Source organism: Polyodon spathula, chromosome 11 (genome assembly GCF_017654505.1).
Source record: "Polyodon spathula isolate WHYD16114869_AA chromosome 11, ASM1765450v1, whole genome shotgun sequence".
Lineage (NCBI taxonomy): Eukaryota > Metazoa > Chordata > Actinopteri > Acipenseriformes > Polyodontidae > Polyodon > Polyodon spathula.
The window spans coordinates 33,172,450-33,187,253 of record NC_054544.1 but is presented as its reverse complement, the minus strand read 5'-3'; the positions used below and the strand labels follow the sequence as shown (position 1 = coordinate 33,187,253).

The following is a 14,804-nucleotide window of genomic DNA, read 5'->3' as shown; positions in this document are numbered from 1 at the left end:
TACCACCAGGTAATTAACCACCATGAGGGCAACCTCTGGGAAGGAGGCCGGGTGGTGTTGTTCCTCCCACCTCTCCCCATCTCGACGCCACAGTGTGTTGATAACTATGGGGAGATCGTGGACGAGGTCTGCCTCAGAGAGCACGATGGTCCTCCTTTCCGTACCAGGAACACCAGGGGAAGAGGCTGGCCGGGTCCTCCAGCGGTGGCTGCAGCAGCTTACATTTCCTCAGCTGCTGTTTGTCCTGCCTTTGCCGCTGTCTGATCTTCTTTCCCATTTTTTTTTTTTTTTTTTAATTATCCCAAAAATTCCACAAAACAAAAATACTGCTCTGAGCCTCTAGTTGGTGCTATCCCACTTCTAAAACCAAATGTGGCAGGCTGGCGAGTGGATAGAGGCCCAGAGACAGTCTGTAGTTCAAAAAAATTACTATTTTATTATAAATAAACTCAAAAATGAAAGGGCACAAGGGCCGAAATAAAGGGATTTAAACACAAATAAAGCAAGACAAAAAGCAAAAATAACAATTTCCAGGCTGGGCAATGCCTTCACAACATACATACATACAAAAACCAACCAACCAACCAACCAACCAACCAACCAACCAACCAACCAACCACCAACCTGCTTCCTCAACTCCCTCTCCCTAAATGAGAAGCAGAGGCCTCCTTTTATGTCAGGTGGCTGGGCGCTAATTGATCGTTAATTAAACTAATCATCTAATCAACCCCAGCCACCTGAACACAATGAACCCAGGCAGGTAGGGGAATATAACCCCATCCCTGCCGATTTCATTAAGGGTAGAGTTGTGCTCTGCCACACCATCTGAGTAAATCGTAAAGTTCCAAGCCATGCCAGAATAGGTAATGGAGGGATGGAAATAAGACTCATATTTCTTAGCAGTTTCACCCATTCCAGGTTTTAATATGTGCTTGATTAGCCCCAGTATATAGATAACACAGGTGTGTCTTATTAAACTCATAGTAAAACCAGGATTGGCTCCAACTGCCATGTAATGTGAGTATGTATCCCCCTGGTATTAGTATATAGTGGAGGTGGTTATCTGTCTGTCAGTCTGTCTGCACATGTGTGTATAGACTCTGGCCCTTCATCCATTTCAGTTACTAATTTAGGACATGAATTTAATGACCATGAACTGGAATATTCAGGGTCCACTGCTCTTGACGTTCCACTGCTTTATGCCTTCCTTGCATTGTGTTTTCACAGGTGTGAAAGGGTTAAGTGTGTAAAGCAGCTAACCAAGGTTTTATTATTTAATTATTTTTTTTTTTATCTCTACTCATTTTACAATAAGATATATATGTAAATATCTTACTATCACTGACTTATTTCTCACATGTGTCATTTTATAATAATATAACACCTGTTTTTTTTTTGTTGTTTTTTGTTTTTACATACATATAGTTTTACATGTTTCTAGAAAACTACTGTACATATGAAGTATCTTAAGAAACTTACTTAGTTGTTAACAGACTTGGTTAGGACAATTTTTAGCTTATTGAATGTATCAGAATCTCACAGGGGATTGGGAGTCCAAGGGAGGTGAATACTTTTGGGAGCCACTGTATATAGCCACTTGGTATAATAATATATATATATATATATATATATATATATATATATATATATATATATATATATATATATATATATATATATATACAGTGGCTTGCAAAAGTATTCAGACCCCTGACCAATTCTCTCATATTACCGAATTACAAATGGTACTTTGAAATTTTGTTCTGTTTGATATTTTAATTTTAAACACTGAAACTCAGAATCAATTATTGTAAGGTGACATTGGTTTTATGTTGGGAAATATTTTTAAGAAAAATAAAAAACTGAAATATCTTTCTTGCATAAGTATTCAACCCCTGTGCTGTGGAAGCTCCCAGTTTGCACCAATGAAAGAAATTGCCCTAACGAGGACACAGTTACCTTACCATTGGCCTCCACCTGTGAACCATTAAAGTTGCTGTCACATTTTCTGGATAAAAACCCCACTATTGAAGGATCATTGGTAAGGCTGTGAATCTGAAGGAAAATGAAGACCAAAGAGCATTCTACAGAAGTTAGAGATAAAGGAATACAAATGCATAGATTAGGGAAAGGGTACAAAATAATATCCAAGTGTTTGGATATCCCAGTGAGCACAGTTGGACCAATAATCAGGAAGTGGAAGCTGCATCACACCACCCAGGCACTGCCAAGAAAAGGCCGTCCCTCAAAACTCAGTGCTCAAACAAGAAGGAGACTTGTGAGAGAATCCACGGAGAGGCCAACAATCACTTTGAAGGAGCTACAGAGTTCAGTGGCTGGGAGTGGAGTAATGGTGCACCAGTCAACCATATCAAGAGCTCTGCATAACACTAGCCTGTATGGGAGGGTGGCAAGAAAGAAGCTGTTACTCAAAAAGTACTATCTGAAAGCACATCTGGAGTTTGCCAGAAAGCACGAGAGTGACCCAGCTGAGATGTGGGAAAAGGTTTTGTGGTCAGATGAGACCAAGATAGAGCTTTTTGGCCAAAACTCAAAGAGCTATGTGTGGCGCAAACCTAACACTGCCCATGCCTCAAGACACACCATTCCTACAGTGAAGTATGGTGGTGGCAGCATCATGCTGTGGGGATGCTTCTCATCAGCAGGGACTAGGAATCTTGTTACAATTGAAGGAAGAATGGATGGAGCAAAATACAGGAAAATACTGCAAGAGAATCTGCTTCAGTCCGCTAAAAAACTGAAGCTTGGGAGGAAATTCACCTTTCAGCAGGACAATGATCCCAAGCACAAGGCCAAAGCAACATTGGAGTGGCTCAAGAACAAAAAGGTGAATGTCCTACAGTGGCCCAGTCAAAGTCCTGATCTCAGTCTTATTGAGAATCTGTGGCACTATTTGAAAATTGCGGTCCACAAGCGTCGTCCAACCAACCTGAACAACCTGCATCAAATCTGCCAAGAAGAATGGGCCAAAATCACTCCGACACTGTGTGCAAAGCTGGTACATACTTACCCCAAAAGACTTAAAGCTGTTATTGCAGCGAAAGGTGGCTCTACCAAATATTAATGTGTGGGGGTTGAATACTTATGCAAGCAAGATATTTCAGTTTTTTATTTTTCTTAAATATTTCCCAACATAAAACCAATGTCACCTTACAATAATTGATTTTGAGTTTAAGTGTTTTAAAATAAAATATCGAACAGAACGAAATTTCAATGTACCATTTGTAGTTCAGTAATATGACAGAATTGGTCAGGGGTCTGAATACTTTTGCAAGGTACTGTATGTGTGTATGTATATATATATATATTATATATATATATATATATATATATATATATATATATATATATATATATATATATATATATATATATATTATATATATCTATACTACAGTAAAAAAAAAAAAGTAATGTTATAAACTATGTATTTATTTATCTGCTTTGCTTGTTTTTTTCTCACAATTTACAGTACCAGATCCGCTGTTTTTCTTTTTTTATCTGATGAGATCAAATGCGGTAGTTCAAGGAAAAAAAAAAAAACATGTATTCAGAATGTTGTGTAAAATGTCGTTGTCCAGGGGGCTGTTTCCCGATAATGGTAGTACTTGAAGTTTCAAGATCATTCTCATGATTGACTGCAGTTGTGAAACTTCATCTTTAGAATACCCTTAAAGTGCATCGTTGAAGGTGCAGTCCCAGTAAAGGTGATGAAAAGGATGGGGAGTCAATCACAAAATGATCGATTTGTTAAATATTTTCTCAGTGATTTTAGTAAGAATATGCCTACATTTAAAACTTGTAGAATAAAACTTAATTCACTCATCTGATAAATGTGTGTTTGTGACAAATAAATAAATCTCTAATATGGTACTATATACTTATTTTGAAAAAGTTTTATAAAATATGAAGTATTTCTAACCACTGTTTTGTGAAAAGCTCTCATTGTTGTTGCAATTCCTATAGTCGCTAAAGAACTAGACGGTCCTATTATTGCATGGACAGTAGATGGTTTGGTACAGGACTTGTTAGAGTACATATTTTCTTCCTGTTCATTCACTAAAGCCATCCCTGCCCTTATAGCCAAAGGTATGGTACTACAATCATCATATATCTTATATCCCAGTGAAATACCAGGGAGTATATCTGTCCTGTTGTTTATTTCTTCAGTGGCAAATATCATGGTTTGAGCAAATTGGAATTCTCTGAAACTACTCATGTCTGTTACTGTTGAAAAAAAATAGCTAATACCCCCCTGGTAATTCTGTATTGGTTGTAATTGGGTTACATTTTGTGAATGAAAAGACATTAAGAACAGCACTGAAACACAGGTAGCAGGAAAAGTGCACACAGTTAATTATATAATCAAAAGCTGGGCAAGTATGGTATGCTTACCTATGCTTACCAATACGTCAAAACCGTTGTGACTTCTACTTATTCATCTTGTCATAGACAATACATAATAATGTGATACATGTTATTTGTTCAAAAATGTTAATATTTTTCTGGTCGTAGTGTACGATTTTGTGATAAACACTGATATTCAATACTGCAACTACAGTGTAATTTCAGTTTAATTATTAATGGACTTGTTTCTGCCAGTTCTGTATTTGATAAAACATTTATTATAAAAATACATAAACGTCAAAGCGCTTTAGCATAGAACACTAAGAAATCCTTAACCTGTAAATAGCGATATTTAAAACTATTTTAAAGTTAATTTTTTTCTTTATTTTTGTATTCACTTACTCTTTGCATTTTAGTAATCGGGCTCTCCTTTTAAAGGCAGTTTTGGCATCTACAAGGTTGTCGTGTAATGAAAAGATTCTCCAATTGTAATGTCTCCATCTTTTGAAAACTGAGGCAACTATAGTCTGCCTTGCAAACAGCAAACAGGCTCTTCAGCCCTTGCTAAAAGAGCAGTTTATATTATTACCATAAGTAACATTTCAAAATTGACTTTCTGGTCTAAGTAAAAATAGGAGAATTTCTTGAGTATAGTAATGTAGTGCAATGCTGATCACATGTGATGAAATTAATAAGTTGTTATGCAGTAATCATCTAGGCCTAAGCCACTGTGAATCTTATGACTTCGCAATTGCAGAGTTCTGTTTGTTTAGTTATTAATTAATTAATTAATTAATTTAATTAATGATTTAAATACATTTGGCAGACATTATGTATGCAAATTCTAAATACAGTATCACTGGCAAGTAAACTTGAAAATATAGTACCACTTACAAAAACAAAGATGTGTTTTAACTATCCATTGTACAGTAGTTGCAAAGGCCTATGTTTTTTTTTTTTTTTTTTTTTAGCTGTTTAAAATGTGCCTACCTGAATATTTAAGTCAAGTATCAGGAGTTTACAAGGGACATGTAATGTGAAAATAAATGTCACTTAACAGTAATGGAGGGATGGAAATAAGACTAATATTTCTTAGCAGCTTCACCCATTCCAGGTTTTAATATGTGCTTGATTAGCCCTAGTATAGATAACTCAGGTGTGTCTTATTAAACTCATAGTAAAACCAGGATTGGCTCCAACTGCCATGTAATGTGAGTATGTATCCCCCTGGTATTAGTATATAGTGGAGGTGGTCATCTGTCTGTCAGTCTGTCTGCACATGTGTCTATAGACTCTGGCCCTTCATCCATTTCAGTTACTAATTTAGGATGTGGTTGTTATAATGATCTAGACTGGAATATTCAGGGTTCATTGCACTTGACAATCCACTGCTTTATGCCTTCCTTGCATTGTGTTTTCACAGCTGTGAAAGAAGTAAGTGTGTAAAGCAGTTAACCAAGGTGGGGGTGGGGGGTGTATGGGGGGCACACTGGGAATTTTGTCTGGGCCCGGGCATTCTGAGGGAAGCACTGTCCACTGCACTTGTAAAAAGGTGTTCTTTTATTCAGAATTATGAAGGAGATGAATATATAAGGTCTCTAATCAATCCTCACCTATAAGATTTTTTGGTATCACTGTTCTACTGATAGTGCTTGCCCATTCAAATATGCTTATATTTGAAGAAGGGAGAAAAACTACTGTAACTACTTAACTTCATGGTACATATTCATCATCTGATTACTTTATTATTTATATATCTAGGTGGATTTAAGGTCCAGTTCTTGCCACATTGCATGTAAATACTTATTTCAGTTAAAGTGTACAAATATGATGCCATAAATGTTTGAATTAATATGAATTAAAAAGGCAATTTGCCAAGCTTTTAGACTTACCATAAACCCTGTCAATTTATTGTTCATACCATAAGTAAGTGTTTATTTTGTAAAGCAATGACCCATTTATTAAAGGTGATAAAGGTTAATAATCAATGAATAGATAACCACACGAAAATGCAGAGCGAATATAAATACTATAATGTGCGTCAATATACAGCTCTGGCCAAATGTTTTCTATCACCCAATAGAATGAACTAATTTTGCTTCATAAGGTCGAATGAAACCTGCTGAAAAAATGTTATGTTAACATATTGAATTACACACCACTTTGTAGTTTTCCATATAAAATATAAAAAACTGACAATAGTTTTAAATGTGACATTTTAAAATTTAACATGCAATACTATAGTACTCTTATGGCTTGTGGTAGACTTTTGTAATGTCATTTTGATTGCATGATGTTAAGTAAAATATATAAATTATATATATATTTAAATGATGTCTCAATCCTAAAATTGTAGGTGATACAAAATGTTTGACCATAGCTGTACAGAGAATGTATATTGAAGCCTATCACCAGTGATCTGTCTAGGAGGTATAAGGTTGCACTGAATGAAATAGTAAAGCCTCTTAATTGTGCATAGTAAAAAAAAATAAGCACAGACTACAATTAGATCAATTATGCACTGTAATGTCTATGTAGCTTACATTAGAGCAGCTAAATGTACATATTATATTATAATCAAATCCTGTTTTCTCTTTCATAATCACTTTAAAACTTTGATAAATCCCCATTTATTTATTTTTTTGAAAGTTACTTTGAGGGCACTTTTCCCATCAAATGTTTTTTTGTATTCTTCTCAGGCTTAAGTAATATAATATAACATTTAGGAGCAAAAATACAGAAGAGCAAACCAAAGCTGGAAGATAAAATTGCAAATATTTCTACAGCAACTGTATACTTCCCAGGTGAACTGATGTAAGCTGGGATAAAAGTGATCCAAACAGCACAGAATATGAGCATGCTAAATGTAATGAATTTAGCTTCATTAAAGTTATCTGGTAGGTTACGAGCCAGAAAAGCGAGCACAAAGCACATGGCAGCAAGAAACCCAATATACCCTAACACAGCATAAAATGCTGCTGCAGATCCCAGGTCACATTCTAAAATGATTCTGTCTTTGAAAGAGTTCATGTTTTTGTTTGGAAAAGGAGGGGATAGAATTAACCAAAGAGTGCAAATTAAGGCCTGAATGAATGTGAATGCAAAAAGAGTTAGCCGCTGCTGGGCTGGCCCAAACCATTTCATCATATTATTACCAGGAAGGGTAGACCTAAATGCCATTAACACGACTATTGTTTTCCCCAGAACACAAGAAATGCACAGGACAAATGTGATCCCAAAGGCAGTGTGGCGCAACATACAGGACCACTCAGAGGGCTGGCCAATGAAAGTAAGTGAACAAAGGAAACACAGTGTTAATGAAAACAGAAGAAGGAAACTGAGTTCAGAGTTATTAGCTTTAACAATGGGGGTATCTCTGAATCGAAAGAAAACAATCGCTATAGCAGTGGTTAAACAAGCCCCAATCAATGAAAGGATCATCAGCAACATCCCCATGATTTCTCCAAATGACAGGAATTCAATGGCTTTTAAGATGCAGTGGTTTCTTTGGTTATTCGACCTGTATTCCAAAGGGCACTTCATACAATCAATAGCATCTGCAAGAAAAAAAAAAAATATTATTATTATTATTATTATTATTATTATTATTATTATTATTATTATTATTATTGCATTTAAGTACAGATCCTCAGAGGTTAGTGTAGTGAGTGTTTTATTTGTCCAATGCTCCTTCTTTACCTACCTGTCTGATTGCTGATTTCTCCATCAGCACATGGTATGCAGTCAAAGCAACAAACAGGCTTTCCTTTCTGAACAGCCTTCCGAGTGCCTGGAGGACAGCTCTCACTGCACACTGATTTAGGCACCTTAAAAAAGATTACAATATATTACGTTATGTCAACATACTCACAAGATTCAATAATCAGGACATGAATTATTGCATATATTGCTTGAGGTCAAATTGAGATACATGATCGACATGTGACCATTTTCATATTCAACAAATACAACTTAGCTTCCAAGTTCCGATTGTATTGCAGCATGTTTTCAAATGCAAAGACGCAAAAGCTGGGATGGAATTAAAACTCCTATTGTATAGCAGTTACACCCATTCCAGGTTTTAATAGGAGTTTGATTAGCCACAGTGTAAAGGTAACAAGCTCAGGTGTAGCTCAGCTTATTAAACTCATACTGAAAACAAGAATGGATCCTACTGCTGTTTAATTTCAGTCAAGAGGAAATTGATATACTGGTTAAATAAACTGAACAAAAAAATAAGTTTTATTTTATTTTGCCTGTTGACAGGAATCTTGGCCATGAAATTAAATAACGAAGTAATTTCTTATTTTTTTAGCTGCTAGGAGAGGATAGTAGCCTACACATACAGTAATATTAGGGTACATATGGAGAAAATATGAACAGATGAAAGTTTATTCATCCAACATAAGAAAATTAAACTACTATTCAAATTACATTTACAAACCATGAAAATGAAATGAAGAGCTGACAGACTCAAAAGTATGATTTTTGTTGACTGAACATACACAATGGTTAAGACAATATAAAACTGTAAACCTAATTTATATATCTCTATATTTATAGATACAGATCATTATTTGTAATGTGTTTTATTTTTCAAAAAATTTATTGGTAAAATTATATGGAAATGGAGGGGATAACAGGAATATTACTTGATTTTATTTTTTAGTATTGCAAAATGTATCAAAACTAGCCAGACTATTATCCCCTGCTAGTGATGAATTTAGTGCTTATTAATTGTATTTTAATCTCCAAGGCTGTCATTCACTCCAACCTACTGTGTGTCTGTATTTCACACTTACATTTCTGCATATATCTACAGGATGAACATTAATACAACATTGACAAAGGTCAAATAGTATTAGGTAGACATTACCTTATCCTGACCACCTGCCCAAACAATACTGACGTTATTCATAATAAACTGTTGTCCTTCCAGTAAAGATGCATCATAGAGACCAACTGTAACAAATTTCGTCATGCTCTGCTTATTGAGTTGCCAGTTAACTAATGCATATCTTGCAGTTGGATCCCCATTCTCATCAAAATAAACACTATCTCCATTCTTGGTAGTGAAATTAACCGTTTTCAGGTAATGCACTACCTACAAAAAGATAAGATGTTAGCACAATGATTCACACAGGAGTGTTATTTCTATTGGTATAAAACATAGTCGCTTACCTGCCATGGTTCAATCTTCTTCTTATTTGCACATGTCTTACCAGCAAAAGGTCCCTGGTCAGTTTTGCATGTAAACAGATTGTGTAGTGAATGGGCTACAGCATACACAGCTTCATATACATCGTTGGCATTTCCCAGATCAGTTACATCAGTGTACTCATTCTTTATCTCTGCTAAATTCTCAGACCCTGTACATGGATTAACCGGTGAGGTATTTTCTTGGGTAGTCAGGGTGCAGCTGAAAACAGTTTCCCAGAAATCTTTAAAGCCTGAATTCCCAGGGGTATCAGATGGACGGACGTTCAGTAAAAACTCCTCCAAACCTGTAATTACTGCATTAGTGACTGTGAAACCCAGTGCTCCACCCAGAACTCTGTAGCTTTCTCCTGCTGCAAGGTTTTTGTCAGAAATCCAAGCTTCACTTCCTATCCACTGAAAACCAGTAACATTCTGAAGCAACATTTCTTGTAACAAAACTGCCATCTCTCCTTGAGACAGGAAAGCTACAATAACTTTTGCAGTGCCCTTCTTGATAACATCTACTGCTTTAAGAATCTTCTCTCTCGGATCAGTTCTATAAATGGCTTCTGAATATTCAATACAAACTCCCTCCTGCCTGGCTGCTTTCACAAAAGTAGCCATTCCTGAGTTGCCATAATCATTGTTACTTCTAATTGTCCCAAACCAAGTCCATCCGAAATGCTTTACAAGCTGTGCCAGGGCTCTGCTTTGATAATAATCACTTGGTATGGTTCTGAAAAATGAAGGGTACTTATTCCTGTTACTCAAACATTCACATGTTGCAAAGTGACTAATCTGGAAGTAACAGAAAAAAATGGATTATTAAATATTATTCATGAATGAAAGAAAATGTATCTGTATAGAAAACAAATAATAGAAAATGAAATCAAGATCTTTTACATACCAGATATTTTACCTTTCATTAAGCATGTTTCTACATTTAAGAATCAATCCAGTATTCGAAGCAGGTTGAAAAGGTAGTCAGTATAATCTTAAAAGTAATGTATCTAATAACTGTATAGTCTAATTTAAATAATTGTTATAATATTTCACTATTTATTTTAAAGCATTATATTTGATGTTAACATCTCGTACAAAGCATCCCTTTTAATTGCTAGCTGCTAGAGCATGCCTTTTGTATGGGTCTGAATATAAAACTGTACAGAATCAAGTTGACGTTGCGGTTAGGATAGGTCGAAGGGATTTTCAGATTGATTTGAACGGAGTAACTCACCTCCAGCAAGGATACATCTACACATGCCATCAAATAAATACATTTATGCTACTAAGGCAACATATACTGTAGCATAATGGACACAAGACAACACACATGAAAAGAAAGATGCATTAAAAATAGGTGTTAAATAAATATTATAAATACATCTCTAATATTTTACAGTAGTAAAAGTTTTATAAAATATATAAAAGTATATCTCACCACTGGTATGTGAAAAGCTCTTATGGTTGTCGCAATTCCTATAGTTGGTGAAGAACTAGAGGGTCCTATTATGGCATGGACAGTAGATGGTTTGGTACAGGACTTGTTAGAGTACATATTTTCTTCCTGTTCATTCACTAAAGCCATCCCTGCTCTTATAGCCAAAGGTATGGCGCTACAGTCATCATATATCTTATAACCCAATGAAATACCAGGGAGTATATCTGTTCTGTTGTTTATTTCTTCAGTGGCAAATATCATGGTTTGAGCAAACTGGAATTCTCTGAATTTGACACTGTTGAGAATAAAAAACAGCACACACTAAAAATATGAAAAGTACACACAGTTCATTGATAGTATAAAACATTGGACAAGTACTGCAAGTTTACCTATGACCGGATGTATACCTGAAAATGACATTATGTAACACAATTTTTGTTCCTGGGTAGTAAGTGTTATTTCCTAATTGCTTATGCCTCAAAAGTATAGAAAATGGCTATTATTCCCAACAAACTTTGCTTTTGTGACCAGGACAGTGATATTTCAAAATATCACTATTTACAATAGGAAAACGGGCAAATGTGTGTCTTTTTGTTCACATAAAGTCAGAAAAAAACAACATATGAATCCAAATTAACACGTATTTATACTAAAGTAATACAAAAATGACTACAAAAGATTTAGAAGCGAGTAGTTTTTCAAGATTTACGATTATACTGTATTTGTATATGTGAACGAAAAGACACACATTTGCCCGTTTTCCCATTGGAAATAGTGATATTTCGAAATATCACTGTCCTGGTCACAAAAGCAAAGTTTGTGGGGAATAATAGCCATTTTCTATACTTTTGAGGAATAAGCAATTAGGAAATAACACTTACTACCCAGGAACAAAAAAAAAAAAAAAAAAAAAATTGTTACACAGTGTTATTTATGTGACAATACATCAATACCATTGTGACTTCTACTTATTCATCTGGTTATAGACAATAAATAATAACGTAATACATGTTATTTGTTCTATAATGTAAATACCATTCTGGTGACAGAGTAGGATTTTGTGATAAGCAATATGTATTGAATACTGCAACTACAGTGTACTTTCTGTCGAATTGCTAATATACCTGTATCTGCAAGTAACAAATTTGATCAAACAAAACAAAATCATAAATATGAAAGTAACCTATGAATAACAGCATTTAAAACTATTTAAAAGTATTATTTTTTCCTTTAATGTTTTCACTTACTTTTTGCATTTTAGTGGTTCAGGCTCTCCTTTAAAGGCAGGTTTGGCATTCACAAGGTTGTGGTGTAATTGAAAGATTCCTCCAATTGTAATGTCTCCATCCTTTGAAAACTGAGGCAATTGTGGTCTGCCTCGCAAACTGCAAACAGGCTCATCTGCCCTTGTTAAAAGAGCAGTTAATATTACTGCCATGAGTAGCATTTCAAAATTGACTTTCTGGTCAAAGTAAAAATAGGATGATTTCTTGCGTATATATATACTGTAGTGCAATGCTAATCACGTGATGAAATTAATATGAAGTAAGTTTCTTACTCCCACCAAAGCAGTAATTCTCAAAGGTATGAATCTGCCTGAGGAAAAAGAACAGATGTGTATTAATCATCTCGTGACTTAGCAATTACAGAGTGCTGTTTATTTATTTATTTAATTATTTTAATACATTTGGCAGACATTATATATGAAGCAATATATACATAATTAATATAATGGTATTTATAAATACAGTATCACTAGCAAGTAAACTTGTTAATGTAGTATCACATGTTTTAACTATGCATTGTACCAGTAATTACAAAGGCATAGGATTATCCAGTTGTGTTGAAAATGTGCCGACCTGCACATTTAAATCAAATATAAAGGGTTTAAGGGACATGCAATATGAAAATAAATGCCATTTAAGAGTAATGCAGTGATGGAAATAATCCTGCTGCATAGCATTTTCACCCATTTCAGGTTTTAATAGTGTGTGCTTGATTAGCCCCAGTAAACAGTACCATGAAAAAGTATTTGCCTTCTGTCTGATTTTCTGCATTTTCGCATAGTTTTGACACTGAATGTTATCAGATCTTCAACCAAAATCTAATATTAGATAAAAGGGACCCCGAGTGAACAAATAACACAACATTTTGATACTTATTTAATTTATTTATTAAAGAAAGTTATGCAACACCCAATGCCCCTGTGTGAAAAAGTAATCCCCCCCCCCCCCCCCCCTTAGACTCAATAACTGGTTACTCCACCTTTAGCAGCAGTAACTGCAACCAAACACTTCCTATAGTTTTTGATCAGTCTCTCACAGCGCCTTGGAGGAATTTTGGCCCACTCCTACATGCAGAACTGCCTCAACTCTGTGACATTTGTGGGTTTTTCGAGCATAAACTGCTCATTTCAGGTCCTGCCACAACATCTCAGTGTGGTTTAGGTCTGGACTTTGACTAGGCCATTCCAAAACTTTAACTTTCTTGTTCTTCAACCATTCTGATGTGGACTTGGTTGTGTGTTTCAGATCATTGCCTTGCTGCATGTACCCAGCTGCACTTTAGCTTCAGCTTATGGATGGATGGCCTGCCATTCTCCTGTAGAATTCTCTGATATGGAGCAGAATTCATGGTTCCTTCAATGATGGCAAGTCATCTAGGAACTGATGCAGCAAAGCATCCCCAAATCATGACACTACCCCACCATGCTTAACTGTTGGTGTGAGGTTCTTACTGTGGAATGCAGTGTTTGGTTTTCTCCAGACATAACAGGGCCCATGTTTGCCAAAAAGTTCCACTTTTGACTAATATGTCCATAGAACATTGTTCCAGAACTCTTGAGGATCATCCAGGTGCTTTTTGGCAAACTTGAGACGAGCATTCATGTTTTTCTTAGTGAGCAGTGGTTTCCGCCTTGCTGCTCTGCCATGAATGTGCCTCTAGAACCTGTGTGCTGACAACTTCACTCTGACGGTAAGGGCCAAAGTTAGTCAGATTTATATTGGGCAGGGTTGGCCCAAATCAGGCCTGATTGTTAATCAAAGTATTCAAACAGCTGACCCTAATTATCCCTTTAATTGGGTTGAATTAACTAGGGGGGCAATTACTTTTTCACACCTGAAGATTGCATGTTTGGATACCTTGCACACCAAACAAATGAAAGAAGCACCAAAATTTTGTGTCATTTTTTTCTCTCAGACTCCCTCTATATACTATTACAACCCACAACAAGATCTGACCAAATTCAATGTGGAAAATGCGCAAAAATCAGAAAAAATCAGACAGGGGGCAAATACTTTTTCACGGCACTGCATATGTAACATGCTCATGAGAACTTATAGTAAAACCCAGAATGGTTCAAACTGCTATGCAATGGGAGTCTTAGGGCACTTTCACACCTAGTTTGTTTGACCCTTTGTGCTGTTCGGTTCACTTGGAGTGATATGTGAAAGCTCTGAGAACCACGTAATCACACCAGGATGTGCTTCAAATCAAGTGAACCGAGATCACAAAATGGTCATCTCGATTCGCTTGGAAGGGGGCTCATACGTCTGCCACTGCTCTGTTTCAACTTTTTGCAATGTGAAATAAAAACATAATCCACTTGAGTAGAATTTAGTAAACAAGCTCCTGTTGCATCTGTATCTTCTTTGCAAAATTGCTCAAGCTCCATCAGGTTGGATGGGGACCTTTGGTGAACAGCAATTTTCAACTCTTTCCACATATTCTTAATTGCATTGAGGTCCGGGCTTTGACTGGGCCACTCCAGGACATTGACCTTTTTGTTATTAAG

General features: G+C 35.7%; 1 protein-coding gene across 1 annotated transcript; it reads right to left on the bottom strand.

The window, feature by feature from the left end:
- Window positions 1-6,630: 6,630 nt before the first annotated feature.
- On the bottom strand, window positions 6,631-12,456 carry LOC121322729 (extracellular calcium-sensing receptor-like). The gene is made up of 6 exons (XM_041262980.1): window positions 12,256-12,456; window positions 11,009-11,303; window positions 9,550-10,365; window positions 9,245-9,472; window positions 8,072-8,195; window positions 6,631-7,925 (listed from the first exon to the last, which is right to left on the bottom strand). The coding sequence occupies exons 1-6, from the start codon at window positions 12,453-12,455 to the stop codon at window positions 7,018-7,020; spliced, it is 2,571 nt and encodes an 856-aa protein (XP_041118914.1). The 5' UTR covers window position 12,456; the 3' UTR covers window positions 6,631-7,017.
- Window positions 12,457-14,804: the final 2,348 nt, after the last annotated feature.

Excerpts from the sequence above, each read along its gene's own strand:
- LOC121322729 (XM_041262980.1), bottom strand. The coding sequence starts at position 12,455 with ATGCTACTCATGGCAGTAATATTAACTGCTCTTTTAACAAGGGCAGAT. Across the intron at positions 10,366-11,008 it reads GAGCTTTTCACATACCAGTG|ATTAGTCACTTTGCAACATG; the intron begins GTGAGATATACT and ends TGTTACTTCCAG. Across the intron at positions 7,926-8,071 it reads AGAAATCAGCAATCAGACAG|ATGCTATTGATTGTATGAAG; the intron begins GTAGGTAAAGAA and ends TTTTTCTTGCAG.